General features: G+C 43.2%; 1 protein-coding gene across 3 annotated transcripts in view; it reads right to left on the bottom strand.

Moving 5' to 3' along the window:
- Positions 1 to 15,534, bottom strand: part of LOC136754653 (alpha-2-macroglobulin) — a 34,999-nt gene that overhangs the window by 11,814 nt on the left and 7,651 nt on the right. For all 3 annotated transcript variants that reach the window (XM_066710681.1, XM_066710689.1, XM_066710697.1), the window contains exons 11-28: positions 15,168 to 15,338; positions 13,991 to 14,221; positions 13,129 to 13,192; positions 12,508 to 12,653; positions 12,228 to 12,377; positions 11,793 to 11,936; positions 11,249 to 11,345; positions 10,686 to 10,803; positions 9,956 to 10,181; positions 9,659 to 9,785; positions 8,984 to 9,105; positions 6,879 to 6,930; positions 3,767 to 3,850; positions 3,182 to 3,358; positions 1,809 to 1,890; positions 1,101 to 1,257; positions 930 to 1,004; positions 208 to 370 (exon numbers count right to left, since the gene is read on the bottom strand). In XM_066710681.1, the coding sequence (XP_066566778.1) occupies positions 208 to 370; positions 930 to 1,004; positions 1,101 to 1,257; positions 1,809 to 1,890; positions 3,182 to 3,358; positions 3,767 to 3,850; positions 6,879 to 6,930; positions 8,984 to 9,105; positions 9,659 to 9,785; positions 9,956 to 10,181; positions 10,686 to 10,803; positions 11,249 to 11,345; positions 11,793 to 11,936; positions 12,228 to 12,377; positions 12,508 to 12,653; positions 13,129 to 13,192; positions 13,991 to 14,221; positions 15,168 to 15,338 (2,386 nt within the window). The remainder of the gene's footprint in view (positions 1 to 207; positions 371 to 929; positions 1,005 to 1,100; positions 1,258 to 1,808; positions 1,891 to 3,181; positions 3,359 to 3,766; positions 3,851 to 6,878; positions 6,931 to 8,983; positions 9,106 to 9,658; positions 9,786 to 9,955; positions 10,182 to 10,685; positions 10,804 to 11,248; positions 11,346 to 11,792; positions 11,937 to 12,227; positions 12,378 to 12,507; positions 12,654 to 13,128; positions 13,193 to 13,990; positions 14,222 to 15,167; positions 15,339 to 15,534) is intronic.

Raw genomic sequence — 15,534 nt, 5'->3', positions numbered from 1 at the left:
AGGAGTGCTGGGTCTGCAGCCCTGGTTCTGGAGCTCTGGATCTACAGAGTCCTAAAGGTTTTTATTGTAACCATGCAAATCATGGAATTGACAATTGGCTTATGTAGTCAAGATGCATTTGATCTTGAGCCACTGATGGAAGATGCCTGAAAAGGCAATTGAGACTTTCCAGGAGCAGTGCTTATGGACAGTGAGCCTGGTCTTTACCCTCAGTGGTGTCCAGCACATCCAGCTTGGCGAGAAGGCTGGCTCTGGTGTCCTCCTCCCCAGCCAGGGTGAAGGTGTAGGTGAGCAGGGCAGCAGCGTAAGTGTTGGTCAGGTTGTGGACTGCAGCCCTCAGGCATGACAGACTGCTGTTTAATACGGGCTCCTGAGAGAAAAAACAAGAATACAAACTGTCTTCCAGGCAAAGCAGAGTTATGTCAGCTACCTCGTGTCTCCAGATCTTACGTTGGTAAACTTATTGGCAGTTACAATATACTGAAGCTGAAAATGAATAACAATGGCAATATATTAGCAATCTGTTGTTTTCTATAAAATATAAATGAAAGACCAACCAACTGTTTTATTGGCACATCAGTAACACACATATCCAGCACCAGACTGAACGGTTTGCACCAGAACAGAGCTACTAGCAGCTGTTGACCACTTCTGAGATCTATTATATACTGCTCTTGCAGGTTTATCGTATGGAACTCCTGCACATCTTCACGCTTCATGTTTTACATGTTGTATCGTCGACTGTATTTTGCTATATTTTCATGAATCAATGTTGTCTCTGGATCCCAACTAAATGGGTAAATGTCTGCAAGAACCCCAGAGAGAATCTGGGATTTCTGTTCCGGGGCTCTAAGAGGCAAATGAGGGCCTGTGGGTGAAAAGAGAGAGATGGAGAGAGAGAATGGATGAAATGATGGAAGGACACTCACCGACACAGAGGTGTTCAGTTCCAACATGGCGGCAGCGATGTAGGCAGTCAGGGTCACCTCGTCACTCACTCCACCCTTTAACACACAATCCACACTGCTATCACTTCAGCACACTCCCTCTTCTACACTTCTTTCATTTCCAGTGCCTCTAAATGCCCCTCTTTTTCTGACCTTCATTCTGTTGTTGAAAAGCTTCCCCATGCTTTGGAAACAGCCATTATTTTCCTGTCGCGCTTCCAGCCAGGCCTTGGCACTCTGGATGTTGCTGTGATCGATGTAGATGTAGGACTGGGCACCACCGAATGACTTCATCACAAATGCAGTCAACCTGAAGAACGGGGGCAGGCTGGGTTAACGTCCACACAATCCACAGCAGAGCAGTAAAACACTCATGTAAGCTTTTAATCAGGATGTGTTGAGAGGATAAATTATACATGTTAAAGCAGGGTTTTGATAATCAAAATGTAAGGCATTTTCTAATTTGAATCTCGTTACTTGTTGATGGGTTTCCAATAGCAAAAAGCTGGAAGTTTGATGTAAAATCAAAACAGAATTTGCATTGTAGTAGAATGGTTTCTAATATTCTGATTTCAAATGTTCAAGTCTTTAATTTGGAAAAGTAGAGGCAATATGAAACAATATATGAATTGAGTCCATAAAGCTTGGGTTCAGAGATCAAAACAACACCGTACAGATAATCGAGAAATATAGATACACCTATCAAAGAAAAAAAGCCAGCCCATCAAGTATCACACTTGACTAACCTTCTGCTTATTATGTAACTAGTTCTAGATGTCCTGCCCCTGCTAAATTCCTCATATCCTATGATGGTTTATTTCTATAGCAGCAGCTCGAGGGCACAGTGGTACACCGACTCACCATGTATTTCCTGAGCTGTCTGACATGCCGAAAGCACTATAAGATCCGTCATAATGCCTGTAGTTTAGCTCCCGCTGATAACCTTTACCAGGGGGATTGAGAGACATAGGTTTTTCAGTTTTAGTTCACAGATACATTTCTAGACATTTTTTATAAACTGCTGGGAATCTCTTTGAACTTCTCTTGCCCAGACATGGGGTTTGCTTTCACAATGTCTGGACTCAGCTCAGGCCAATTGCATTTTGACAGCCCTCTCCAGGTGAACACTTTTGCACCACAAATATATAGCATTGCAATAAATGCTCCTCCAGTGATAATGTCCATGAATCATTATTTTGCATTTAATGTGTCTGCACTATTGTACATGTGCATGTGCAGTAGCAATTGCATATTGATCAGTAGAGTAAAAGGATTTAGTACGGTGCCATTTGGACCTGGTGTTTCACTAACAGTGTTTTCAGAACCCACAAATGATCACAGTCATTCCCAGTATCACTGATGCCCCCTGAATCAGAGTCATGTTCATATACACATTTAAAAAATGCGCACTCTTCAGTCTCCATCTCCAATACATGTTTGTTTGTGGCGTAATCACTGTGTCCACTCATTCTGAGTACAGTTTTAAAAAGACACCTGTAATGCTATAAGATTCATGTGTTTTTTAAGCACATGGAAGACTGTAGATGAGTAGAGATCACCACTTGAGGGTGAGACTGACTGTTTATTAAAGGGCAGGCAGAATTATGTGTTACATTTGATTTATTATGCATTTAAATGACCAATCAAAATAAGTGATTTTGGCTATTCTAGGTAAACATTTGTATTATTTATTTTTGTGTTAATGCAGCTAAAACCCCATAGACATATTTTAGGAAAAAACATGAATGGGTATGTGCAGTATATTCAGGAACAGACTAATTCAAATTTGAATAACCAAACTGGTCAAACTGACTGGCTCAGCGCTTCTAGTGTTAGCATTATTTATAAGTTAGTCAGGTTTCCCATCCCCCACCACAAGAAAGTACCCACGAGCCCCTGTTTGGGAGATAGTGGGAGAGCTGTCTTTATGGCACAGTGGGACACACTTAGTTGTCTTGTAGTTGCTGATGAATTGGCATCTTTCCATTAATGACTTGATGAGATCCAAGCAGGACAGATAAGACCAGCTCTAGGTTTATTCCTGACATTTTTTTCAAACCCTGTTTTGTTTTTTTCAAACAAAAGTATCAACATCACAGTAAAACCCAGGTCCTCTTTGGTCAAAGCTGTTTTAATGGTTATGATCACTTATCAAACAGGGTTTACTGCTTTTGAAAGCTACTCACTAGAGAAAGCCGAGGTTGTGTTTTGGTGTGAAGACAGCGTGGACTTACCGCTCGTCAGGTATTCAGAGGCCTTGCTCCTGATCACCTGGGTCAGCTGTCCTGTGCTCTCCAGGTACTTGAGGATGTAGATGTTGGGGGCGAACCGCACCATGTTCTGCTCCCCACAGCCATAGGGCATCACGAGGAGGCTGTCCAGGTTCTGCAAAGCCCGGCCCAACAGGTCCCCTGCAGACAGGAAGGGGGAGAGACTCAAAAACAGGACCTTCATGGCTCTCCTATATATTTCGCTTATTGGAGATCAGGGCTATGGAGGGTGACATTAAGCAGCAAGCAGTGTATCTGCATGATCCCTGGTAATAAATAACAGCATTATGTTTCCCTATGCATTGCTGCCATCGCCACCTACACACTTCATTAGTTCTGTGTAGTTATGAAGCCGATTCAGGATTTTTACGTATGTGTGTATTTATTTCATGTATTTATTTAATATTTTTATGTATGTATTGCAATTAATTAATTTACAATTAAAAGCCAATTTAACCAAATGATTGGATAAATACCAGAGTGCTTCTCACTAGACATTCATTTAGAGCCACTTAGTGAGTGCAGTTTTACGATGCTTGCGGATTTTACCCAAAACGGAGATGGAGGCTCGGGCAGATCCCTCCACAATGACTTCTGGGAGCTGCAACTGGACCTCCTCCTTTACTACTCTGCCTAGAAGCACAAGGAATAGATCAGCAACTACAAACCTGCATTTGGGTGCATCTGACGGGGGATTGGGCGTTTATTTTCCTTAACACTACTTCTCACAACTTGCTATCAAGTGCTACTTGACTGTCATTTAGATGTTTCTGCATCCTAAGTACAGGGACATTGTTAAATTCACAGTGGAACAGCAGGCAACAAGAGCTAAATGACAGTTATGATGGCATCGGTGGGCAGAGGTGGTTGAGTGATTAATGTAATTTGAGTTGATCTTAGAATGGTGAAATACAGTGAGCGTCTGACAGGACATGAATGGCAAGAGAACGGGAACTGTGGTCATGAATCACTTTTAATTGGTACATTAAGAATTGGCTCAAAGTAAGGTTATCTTTCAAGTCGGAAGCACTGCCTTAGGGCACTTCCGTAGGAACCCGATCGAAACGTCACTCTATCAAAGCTGCCATTGGCCCCTGTGCTCGTCACTCAGAACAGGTCCCTTCCACTTCCTGTTCTATAAAACGTGACGTCAGCACAGGTTCGTCCTCTTTTGCCATTTCGCTGGACTCGAGAACGTAAGCTCTCTGTGTCTGTGTTTGTAATAAACATTCAAACTGCGTATTTCGGCTGGCTGGCTCACTTCATAGTGTTGTTCACCACCGTTTTCGTTACACATCAGCTCTGTCTTGTGTGTGTTTTGTTATTATTGATAGCTAATCCCAATTCTGTCCTGTCCACGCACCAGAGGTCCGGCTGCGCTTTCAGTTTCAGTTTCGTTCACAAGAAGAGCCTTTTAAAAATAATAGTCGTGTTTATATAGTGCTATATATATTCTGACTGCTTGCTGTGTTGGTTTTTTATCCACAGGACCTTTTCCTCCATGGCCTGAGCCTCGGTGTGTTGTAAGAGATCTCGCCCGCGTGAGGTGCTCTTCCGCCGGTTTGCGCCCGCACTACAGCCTGCGGCTGCGGCTGTAGAGGATCTCGTTCTCTCAGTTCGATGAGATCTCACTCTACTAGCTCTACCGGTCTGTGTGTGCAGGCCTCGAGTTTAGATCCCGCTATGGCTGATGGTCTACTACCCTCGGCCCCCTCGGACCCCGGACTCCACGTCACCCGGTGTCCCCAGAAAACTCGGCACACATAGTGTGGTTAAGCCTACAGTCCTATGCGGCGCTTGTATCCTAGACTCCTAGACGTGCCCATATCGCTGGGCTTTACTTTTGGTCCCTCCATGGAGGAGATGCTGATGTGCACTCCCCAGGAGAGGGAACACTCCCTGCAGCGAGCCAGGGTCTACCCAGTTACACTCTTGGCCCAGCCTCGCAGGCAGCCTTCAGGAGCTCGATGTCTCTCAATCTTGGCTCCCAGGCAGTGGCCCAGGCAGCAATCCCGCCCCCCTGCTGATCATTGAACCGGCAGGCAGGCGCCCCACAAGGCAGCCTGGAGCCAGGCCTTACGTCCTGACCCCCAGTGGTCCAGCATGACATGCATCAGGAGGATGGCTGGTGGACCTCTGCCCCCTCCCTGGCCCACCCATCCACCACCCAGCAACTCCAAACTATAACAGTTGGCTACTCCCCGTAGTTTCAGGCCCGTCCACCCCCCTTCTGAGGTGTGGTGTGGCCGTGAGTGAGGGACCCATTGCAGTAGGTGGCACTTTGCGTCAAGATCGCCGCTCTCCTGGAGAAGCGAGCAATTCTCAAAGCACCCCCACTGGGGCAGCACGGGGGTTCTCATCCCCACACTTCCTAGTTCCCACGGAAAGTGGAGGTTTCCACCCCATCTTGGATTGGAGACACCTGAACCGCCACCTCAGGGTGTTGCGCTTCAGCACGCTCAACCTGCGAACCATGTCCCAGGCTGTCAGGCCCAGTGACTGGTTCATTTCAGTGGATCTGAAAGTTGCTTCCCCCCTTTGGCCTGTCACTGCCCCACGCACTTTTTCCAAGTGCATAGACTTTGTGTTCGGCCCCTTGCATTGCCAGGGGCTCCACGTCTTCAATTATGTGCTGGTGCCAGAAAGAGTTGTCTCTATACACGCGTGTCTCTCCCTCTTCTGACTGAGAGCTCGCGTCAGGGTGTCCCCTTGCCAGAGGCTGCTGGGCCTCCTAGCGGTAGCATCACAGACCCTCCCCCTCGACCTCCCAGGCCTAGCCAACACTAGTAGAGTAGCCAGCCTTGCTATTGTAAGTGGAGGGCATAAGAGTTGACCTCTGTAGCCCTGCTTTGTATATGCTGATTGCAGACAGTCCCCGGTAGAGCGTGACTGCAGTATTCGCTCCTGGACAGCCCAGGCTGGCCCCAAGGGGCCTCTGTGGCTCCTGTCTGGAGTTGCCTAGGCCCCTAGCGGTACACCTCGGGGCAGGCTCCCTTATCAGCTTGCTGCCTCCTCCCTTGCGACGGCTTGGTTATACAGTAACCTCTCCCCCTTGGGCAGTGCTTCTGACTTGAAAGATAATGATAGGTTGCGTATCGTTCCATTGGCATTCCAAAATGTGATCAGGAAAAAAAGAGGACTAATGTGCATTTTCCAGTAAGTGGATGGCCTTATGGCTTTCCATTCCTAGTGATCCATTATAACTTCTCTTTTTCTTTTCCTAATTTCTTGATTTGTTATGTTGTAGGCCTATATGTTCTGAACAGCAATATTAAGTCAGTTGAGCCAGTCTGCAAAATATCCCTTCTAATGTCTTGTCAATTTGAGAGGGTTTGATTAATTTACGTCACTCCTGCCCTCTGAAGCTATTGCACGAGGACATAAGTATCAGAATATTTAACATGGACCTTTGTGAAGTAGTTAGTCCTGAGCTTCTATCACTGCTTAATTCTAATGTATTGGGTTTGGGTATGCTTGATCAATGGCTCCTGTATCTGATGCAGCCATTTCCTTGTTTTTAAAATCTACCTGTATACACATTATATTTCCAATGCACTTTTCCAGTGACTCTTCATTACGTCAGAGCAGCACATGCATAGTGAAGGAGAAGATCAGACAGAGGGACCAGGAGGAAGCCAGGCACAAAGATATGGAGACTGACCTTTTGGACACAGCAGCCAGTTGTGGCTGATGGTCTTTTGCATCCCTTCAGGCTACAGATGAGAGAACAGACTCCATTATAACTGTGCAGTATTTCAGAAAGAACAGTATCTAGAAGATACCTTTAAACAGGGGTTAAATTGTACCAGAGTTCACTGTAGCCAGGCAGCCTCCTTGAACTGAGCACAAGCACAATTCTTTCCCTCGCTGTGAGACATGCTGATGGTAGGCTGCATTGAGCAAAGTAACGTGACTGATTGTAAAACACTAAGCTGGTGATGATATTAACTAGCACATTTGTCAAAATAAGTCACTAACTTTTAAGTCACATTGAACAATTTAATACTTTAACCTGGCTAAGGAGAATGACAGAAGTTAGCTACTGTAACGTTAGCTTGTGTGAGTAAGCAGCATCAAGTGCTGTGGTAAATTAGCTAGTCTACCACAACAACAGCTTACTGTTTCTTCAGAAAATGTGCAAATTTAGAAAAAGTTGTCTTCTTACTTGCTCTGGTGTGAAGCAGTAGCGTCATGGGAGAAAGGCAGCAAGAGGAGATGGCTGACAGATTATTTCTAATTACAGAGATATCTTGCTAGTTTAAGTCGTTAGCTAATACAAATATAGTTAGGTCCATAAATATTTGGACAGTGACACAATCAATATGTGCTTTAAGTGTAGACTTTCATCTTTAATTTGAGGGTAGTTACATCCAAATTTTTATATTTGGGTCCCCCCAATTTTAGGGGCTCAAAAGTAATTGGACAAACAAACATTATCATGTCAATTAAATTGAGTTTCAATACTTGGTTGCAAATCCTTTGCAGTCAATGACTGCCTGAAGTCTGGAACCCATAGATATAACCAGATGCTGGGTTTCTTCCCTGGTGATGCTCTGCCAGGCCTGTACTGCAGCTGTCTTTAGTTCCTGCTTGTTCTTGGGGCATTTTGCCTCCAGCAAGTGAAATGCATGCTCAATTGGATTCAGATCAGGTGATTAACTTGCAGAACATTCCAATTCTTCGTCTTAAAAAAGTATTGGGTTGCTTTCACAGTATGCTTTGGATCATTGTCCATCTGCACTGTGCAGCATCGTCCAATGTGTTTTGAAGCATTTGGCTGAATCTGAGCAGATAATATAGCCCTAAACACTTCAGAATTCATCCTGCTGCTTTTTTCTCTTCAATAAATTGCTCTTCAATAAATACAAGGGAACCAGTTGAATTCCAAGCGTTATGATACTAAACCCACTATCTAAATGAAAATATTTGATGTGAATACTGCAATTACATAAATAACAGTGGCTGGATATAACTAAGTTCGAAAACGTCATAAAAAAAACTCAATTACACTGTCATGTCAATAGGCATTGAACCAGATTAAATGTAAAAAGATTATTTAGAAAATATACGGTTACACTGATAAAATTGCGTGGACTACTCTGCGTTACTCTGCATTATTGTTTATTTATCCACGATCTTTACAGCAAAAGTGTTGGGGGATGTATTGGACTATAAAACAAAACAAATGTTTCGACAGACATTTGCTGTTTGGAATTTTTTGCTCAATGCACAGAAGACCCTCAAGCTGAATGTAATAAATATAATAGAAATGTAAAACAAAACAAATGTTTAGTAGGATTTTCATTTAAATCGATACACTAGTGGTTAACATGATGTCATCGATAAATTATGCAAATTTGCACCAACGAACCTTCGAACCTTTGTTCAGTAATGTGTTGCAAATCTTCAAAGGTAAAAATGTAACCTTCAGGACAGCCCTACTTTTGAATGATTTCAGTAGTGAACAGGACACGATGGTTATGTACTGATTTGTATCCAGGTGTGAGCTTCAGCAATTGAACATCAGTGCAGGGAGTATATATTTTTCCTATTTATTAAATTCCGAACAAGCATATTAAGACCAGCTGGAATCTGGATCTTAGATGTAACCCAGGCTCTTTGGGGCCTGCAAGTGTAATGGGGGTGAGGTTATCAACAGGGACACCCGAGCAACAGGAATAAATGTTGATCACAAGGTATCAATATCTGAAGGGTCTTTGCTGAAGAAAGTAGTAGACAGGATCCAAGCAAACTGCAGTTCCTCACCTCTACCAGCAGAGGGCGAATGACAGTGTCGATGTAGCCTCGTTCAGGCACAGTCACCAGCTCATTGTCACAGATGGTCTCGGTGTGTATCGCTTCTGCACTCACTGATATGTTCACCGATCCTAGACAGAGAGTGAGAGCAACAGAGCTTCACTGCCTCGGTAACTTGATAGGGACACTTCAGCAGGTTCCTCAGGCTCGAGACTGAATAGCTCCTCTAGCAATACCAGAGAGACAGGTGACCATGATCCTTTCCTCACACAGATGTGGAAGTTTTGCTTTATATAAGGTTTGTAGAGGGGAAAACAGACTCACCACTTTCCAGAGCAGAGGGCATACAGAGATGAGACTCAATAGCTACCTTAGTTTGAGACATGCTGGGTTGCACAACTCTGCTGTGACTGAACATGAACAATGTTCAACAAGTGGGCAATCCTTAACTGATCCTTGCCAGTGTCCTGAGACACCTCCTGAACATTATATTAAACAGCATATTCCACTCTTCTCTAGAACACTAAATATGAATAAGCGTGTTGCTGCGTGGGATCATAGCCAGCGTTAGCAGCAATTAACACATGTACACAATTAACACATGGTTCTCTGTATTCCGATGTCTAGTCTTGGTAGTCTTTTGTGAACAGTCCCAGACAACCTAGTTGGGGAGAGGTAACTCACCAAGGGCTGAAGGCACCAGAGTCCAGTGGAAGGTTTTTGCTTCGCTGGCACACAGACAGGAAGTGTACTCACACCCTTTGCAGGACTCCAGAGTGTAGTCTGAGGACTTGGCCGGAGTCACATTCACCTATTGGCAAAGGAGAGCACTTAATCCAACCGCACACTCACACAGACAGTGTTGCAATCTTTAACTGTGGTGCTGCCCACTGACACCAGCAGGCAAAGGGAACTGGATTTTAAAACCATCTTGTTCTCGTGCAACATTTGTGCAAGGAAATGGGACAGGACAACTCTTACCATGATGCACTTGGAGAGGTAGTTGAAGACGGTGGCCCTCAGTTCAAACTGCTCCCCCCTGATGACGGAGTAGGGCAGGGTGAGCTCCACAAAGAAGGGCTGGAAAGCAGTGAGCAAGGTGGGGGGGGCCAGGCCCAGCCCTGTGGGGGCCAGGCAGAAGGCACTGGCCTCCCATGTGGTGATAGTGTCAGGGACAGTGACAGGAAGCTCTACTGACCCAGAAGCCCTGCACAGAAGACATAAGAACATATAGGTAACCCAAGCAGAACTGAGCTACAGAAATCAAAGTTGGCCTATAGGTTTGCAGTGCTCATCCAGGTAATGCTGTTGTCTGACTGTGGATTGGACTAGACTGGGGGCGGGACATAGTTAGCTGAGTGTCAGTATATGGTTGGGCTTGTTGGGATCACCTTTGGCATCCTTTGCTCACCTGTAATTCTGTTTACCCTTAGTGATTAGTGAATGGTGTCAGGCAAAAAGAGAAAGAATGTTGTTTTTTAAATCCTTCATTTAAGGAAATCCTTTGAGTTTAATAAGGATGGGAATCCACAACATCTAAGAAATATGAACCTTTTTACAAGTCTGCAGGAGTGTTGCTCTAGTCCAACGACATGCCTGAAAGCCTTGAAGAGGACTATTGGCCAGCATTAAGACTACAACAATCCCAATTTCCACTGCAGGTAACCAGTGTGCTCATAGGAGGACATCCATCCATCTGAATGGCACTTACCCTACTGGGACCAAATCCCAGATCCATGTCTCAGGGAAGAATGTTCGAATTGTCTCCATCGGTCCTCTCCCAGAGCTTCCTGTCATCATCATTATTTCTGCTCTGTCTAAACTGTAGACTATGCATAGTATTGATGACAACTGAATTAGTCTCAGATTCAAATTCAGATGTTCAGCATATAAAGCTGCAGAGCATTCCCAAGAAATGTATTGATTATAAAAGGAAGCCATCTTTTACTGATTTATGCCCATTTATCAATTAAACAATTCATTTTTTTTATACTTCCAATCTGAGTTCAGCATAATATCAACCAGTACCAGATAGTGCATCTTGTAGCACAAACAGGCACAGAAAAAACAACAACAATTTTACTGAAAATCACCATTTGCATATGTTATATTGAAATGTATTTTTAATAATTATTTTAACACTAACCTAAACAATGGTACAAGGGCTGCAATATAGCACAAATTACCTCCTGAGCAGCTTGCCTATATGACATATTCACTATTATTCACTATGAAGTCAAAGTGGTGATAAAAATGTCAGTCAGATAATCTTACTATATCTATCAGACCCTTGATAGTATTCTCTTCCCCTGAAATGAAGGCACTCCGGTTCCCGCACCCATGAATTGGACACAATCTTGAGGCCCTGTTCCTGTAAACGACAGTATGCGAGAAATCTGTTCCTCTTCCAAAATGCCATCAAGATGAGCTTCTATATTTAAGGTTCTGGATTTACAAGCCTTTTCAACAATGTACTGAGGACAAGATCTGCCAATTGGTTCCAGAGCTCCTGACCCTGTGACATCACTCCCTCTGGCACACTGTGACATCATAAATTTGTGACCTACTTTAACAGGGCTAAGGCAATGGAAGTAGACACCAATAAAACAAATAAACACCCAACTTTTAGGTTTTCAAAAAGTTCAAATACCCACATTTTTACATGCTTTCCTAACATTATAATCATCTACCTAAAGACTTTTGATTGTTTCTATTAAAATGTTTTGAATGTTAAGTCTGCACATCTTATTTACAGGAAGATCCTATAGCAAAAGAGGTCATTTTTCGGAATATGTTAAAACAAACATTTATTTTCTACCTTAAAAATCGTATAAGCATCCTTTGGTTGATTCTCATGATTACTGAAGTATGACCTTCTATGTCTCACTAGCAAACAGCCACTGTGGTCTTCTAAGGAATAGGGGACTTCTTCACCCTTCTGGACAGGCAGCAGTTTGTAGATCTAGATATTGAGGCAGAGACACAGTTAAGTGTCCAGTGAGATGTGTGTGAAACATACATTAAAAGTGAAAAGCAGTCTTTTTAGGTAGGCAAAATATAACTTTTTACGACAGTGACTCAATAACACACATCAATTACATAAATTGTTTTTTTGCTTAGATTTTTCCTGGGAGTTGAGCAATTCTACTTCCTGGATCAGAGCAGAAAAGAGAGAGAGTGTTTTTCTTCTCTAGTGATCTGTAGCTCATTAACAGAGGAGCTTATTTAACTAACGGTGCTGACTGTGTTGTACCGAGTCAATGGTCAGCTCATTCTTCCTGTCCAGCAGCAGCACACTCTGATCGATGGCCTTGAGGGAGCACAGAGAGCCGGGCTGAGAGCTGAGAGTCACGGCACTCTGACCTCCAGGGAGCGCCTCGGGGGACGAGAACTTGAGGGACACCTGAGAGTGAGAGAGAGAGTGAGAAACGTCTCCACACAGAGCTGGCAGGGACACTGAGACAGATCCACACACACCGTACAGGCAGTGTGAAACACTCACACACACTGGGGTCACTAAGAGCAGAGCTTACCTCACTGGGCAAACACTTCTCCACTTGGAAGTTGAAGCTGTCTGCTATGACTTTCTCTCCTGGCAGCACAGTATAGACCAGCATCTGGGCAATGGGAGCCAGTGTGTAATCCACAGGCAGCCTGAAGGGAACCCTGCCTAATTTCACTGCAATGGCAAGATGCACCAAGTCAGGTAGGATCTGATTTGAACACTGCAAAGTGTTACTGAGCTCCCTTGACTAACCAGCTGTAATCTTAACCCATCTGCTGTGCTGCTCTATGTTACTCTGAAATACTACAACCAATGTGAATTAATATTTTTGATAATGTTTTTCACATAATAAATCATAAGTCAGTTCATAAATCACCTGGGTAATGTAGACTTGAACTGAACCACAGTCAGCCCAGTCACCTCCAGAATGTATCAGACAAGAGGTGCTCTTACTACTACACTCTACTACAATAATGTACAGTATTGATATACAACATGGTGAACGTCAGGATAGAAACTGTGTTTGTCACTTTACCTAGACAATTCTTTTAGTTATCACTGAAAAACTGACACGGAGAGAGACAGGCTCTGAAACTAAACTGAAACTCTGAGTCTGAGTTTTAAGTACAGAGTTTGTCATAAAACTCACATGAATGTTCGGGAAGATCCACCTTCATGTGCTCATACAAGGAAATGGCCCCTTTGGCTAGAATCTGGAAGAAAGATAGAGGGGAATCTGTTTCAGCAATTAATATAGTATAAGACCTGCTAAACTAAGTGCTAGTAAATTATCTGTTTCTAACCATATTCTGAACTACTGACTGACTGACTGGAAATTTGAACATGTTTATGAGAAAAAGAAAATGTGCAGAAATGCCTTCCAGTGTGTGGGAGAGCATTGCTATAGAGATGCCTGCTGGTACAATCAATTTGTGCCCCTGTAGAAACATGTTGATAGTGATATCTCTCACTGCAGCGGTGTAGTGCTACAGCTATCAGTGTTTTGCATGTAGCTTCTGCTTGTTTAGTGTAATAGATTCAGAACAGTTTTCCAGAATCATAAAAAATATATAATTTAAATAATACAGCCCCCCCGCCCCCCAGTTATATCTGTCCATGCTGTGTTTGATTAGGTTTACACAGTGGGTGCCATGGCTAAATTATATCATAACAGTGGAAAACCGAGCACAGCCTTGTCATGTTAGTGCACCAGTCAGCCACCGAATGCATGTTGTTGATTTAACACTAGATTCAGGTGTGTATCTGGTCACTTGCTAACTTGTCTCCCTCTCCTTCACTTTTCTACTTCTGTGGATTCATCTGTTATAGCTTGAGAACACAATGACTACATATATATGTATGTGTGTTTGTATGTGTGTATGTATTATCAGTGTTATTCACTTCACCTGTCAGTGGTCATAATGTTATGGCTGATCGGTGTGTGTATATGTGTGTGTCTCCTCTACATGTATTTGTTTTTTCAGGTTTAATTTTGCACACAAGGGACTCACCAGGATGAACAGATCAAGAGATCTCTTGTCAGTCTGTAGGTCCACCTCAGTCACAGCATAGTAGATGCTGATTAAAGCTTCCTCCCCACATGGGAGGCTCGTGTCAGTGCCCTCGATGGAGAGGTAGCTGCCATGTGGCTTCTCAACCTGGGAGACTGTGTGGGTCTCGCTTTCATAATGTGGACCATGTGGGGAATCCCATCTTGGTCTCTCAACTTTCTGGAAGCTGGCCTGCAGAGAATAGAGAGTAAATTATCCCTTGATTGTCTTACCTGTCCATCATTTGTTTCATGTTACTTTTACAGCAGTGCTCTCAGTACTTACTGTAACATCTTAAGTCTTGAAGTCTTTAACTGGATTTGCTAAATGGGGACTATTCAGTGGAGTAGTTTCCTTTAGGGTATGGGAACGCTGAGAGATCTGCTCCTGGTTTGAAGATATTGGATGGGTTTGTGTTGTAGGGATGATGGCGACTCAGGATACATGACTGTATTAGGTCAGTCCTGCCAATTCCTGGCCCTGTGGTGTTTATAGGTCTCTTTCCATCACAAATATTTTAAAACTAGTGGTGTGCTGGATGATTTATTTGAATCTATTCAAATTCGATGTTTGTTTTGTTTTTTTGATCGATAAATATTTAGTGGTCACTTAAGAATGGTACTCTTACTAGGTGATATTCTGTAGTAATTATTCTACAGTATTCATTTGGTTGTATCACTTTGTTCATGTTCTCTATCTGAATAGAAAGTATTAACTTAAAAAAATGACATCAATTTACATTGAAATTCTGTATGTGGAACAGAGAATTATTTCTCAGAATGCAATAATACTCCCAGTGCACAGCTAGCAGTTGGATGCAGACTCGAGATACAGATTAATTCCATGCATGTACTATAAGGTAACAACATATTAAAACCTGATATGTAAACTTGACAAAGCACAGGGTAGTTATGTAAAATAAAACAAATGTTGCTGCACACCTTCTATAAAAATGTATGTGTACAACAAATAGGTTTATTTAGTATTACAAAAAAAACTAAACCACTCCAGAAGGGGTGCTCGTGATAAAGGGTACTTTTTGAATCTAAGGGATAAAAGGCAGGGGCTCAAGCACTTGGTATTGATGAATGTTAATTGCATGATTGTTCATGGTGCTGGGGAGCACAGACGTACTCACCATGAGACTGATGGTCTCTGAGGTCCAGTCGGACGTGTTGAGAGAGAAGTGTGCGATCCCTTTGCTGTCAGTGGTAACATTCAGCATGATTTGAAATGGGCTAGATGTAGAATCCAGCACATAGACCATCTCATTCACTAAAGGCGAGGAATCTGCCCTCTCTGCCTTGACCTGGACAAAACAAAGGGTGAAGGGAATTATTTATGATTCTTGCTTACATTACTTCCCTTCTGCATGTGTATTTTGATTGCTTCATCGAATTGTGTTGTGTCTAGAAGACAGACAGTTCACCATGTCATTAACAGGAACATTGCTTAACCCCAGCTTTGAAATGTTGGCTTCAACATCTGGATGGAGTAGGTGATTT

The sequence above is a fragment of the Amia ocellicauda genome, chromosome 1, assembly GCF_036373705.1.
Source record: "Amia ocellicauda isolate fAmiCal2 chromosome 1, fAmiCal2.hap1, whole genome shotgun sequence".
NCBI lineage: Eukaryota > Metazoa > Chordata > Actinopteri > Amiiformes > Amiidae > Amia > Amia ocellicauda.
This window is presented reverse-complemented; position numbering and strand designations above follow the sequence as displayed.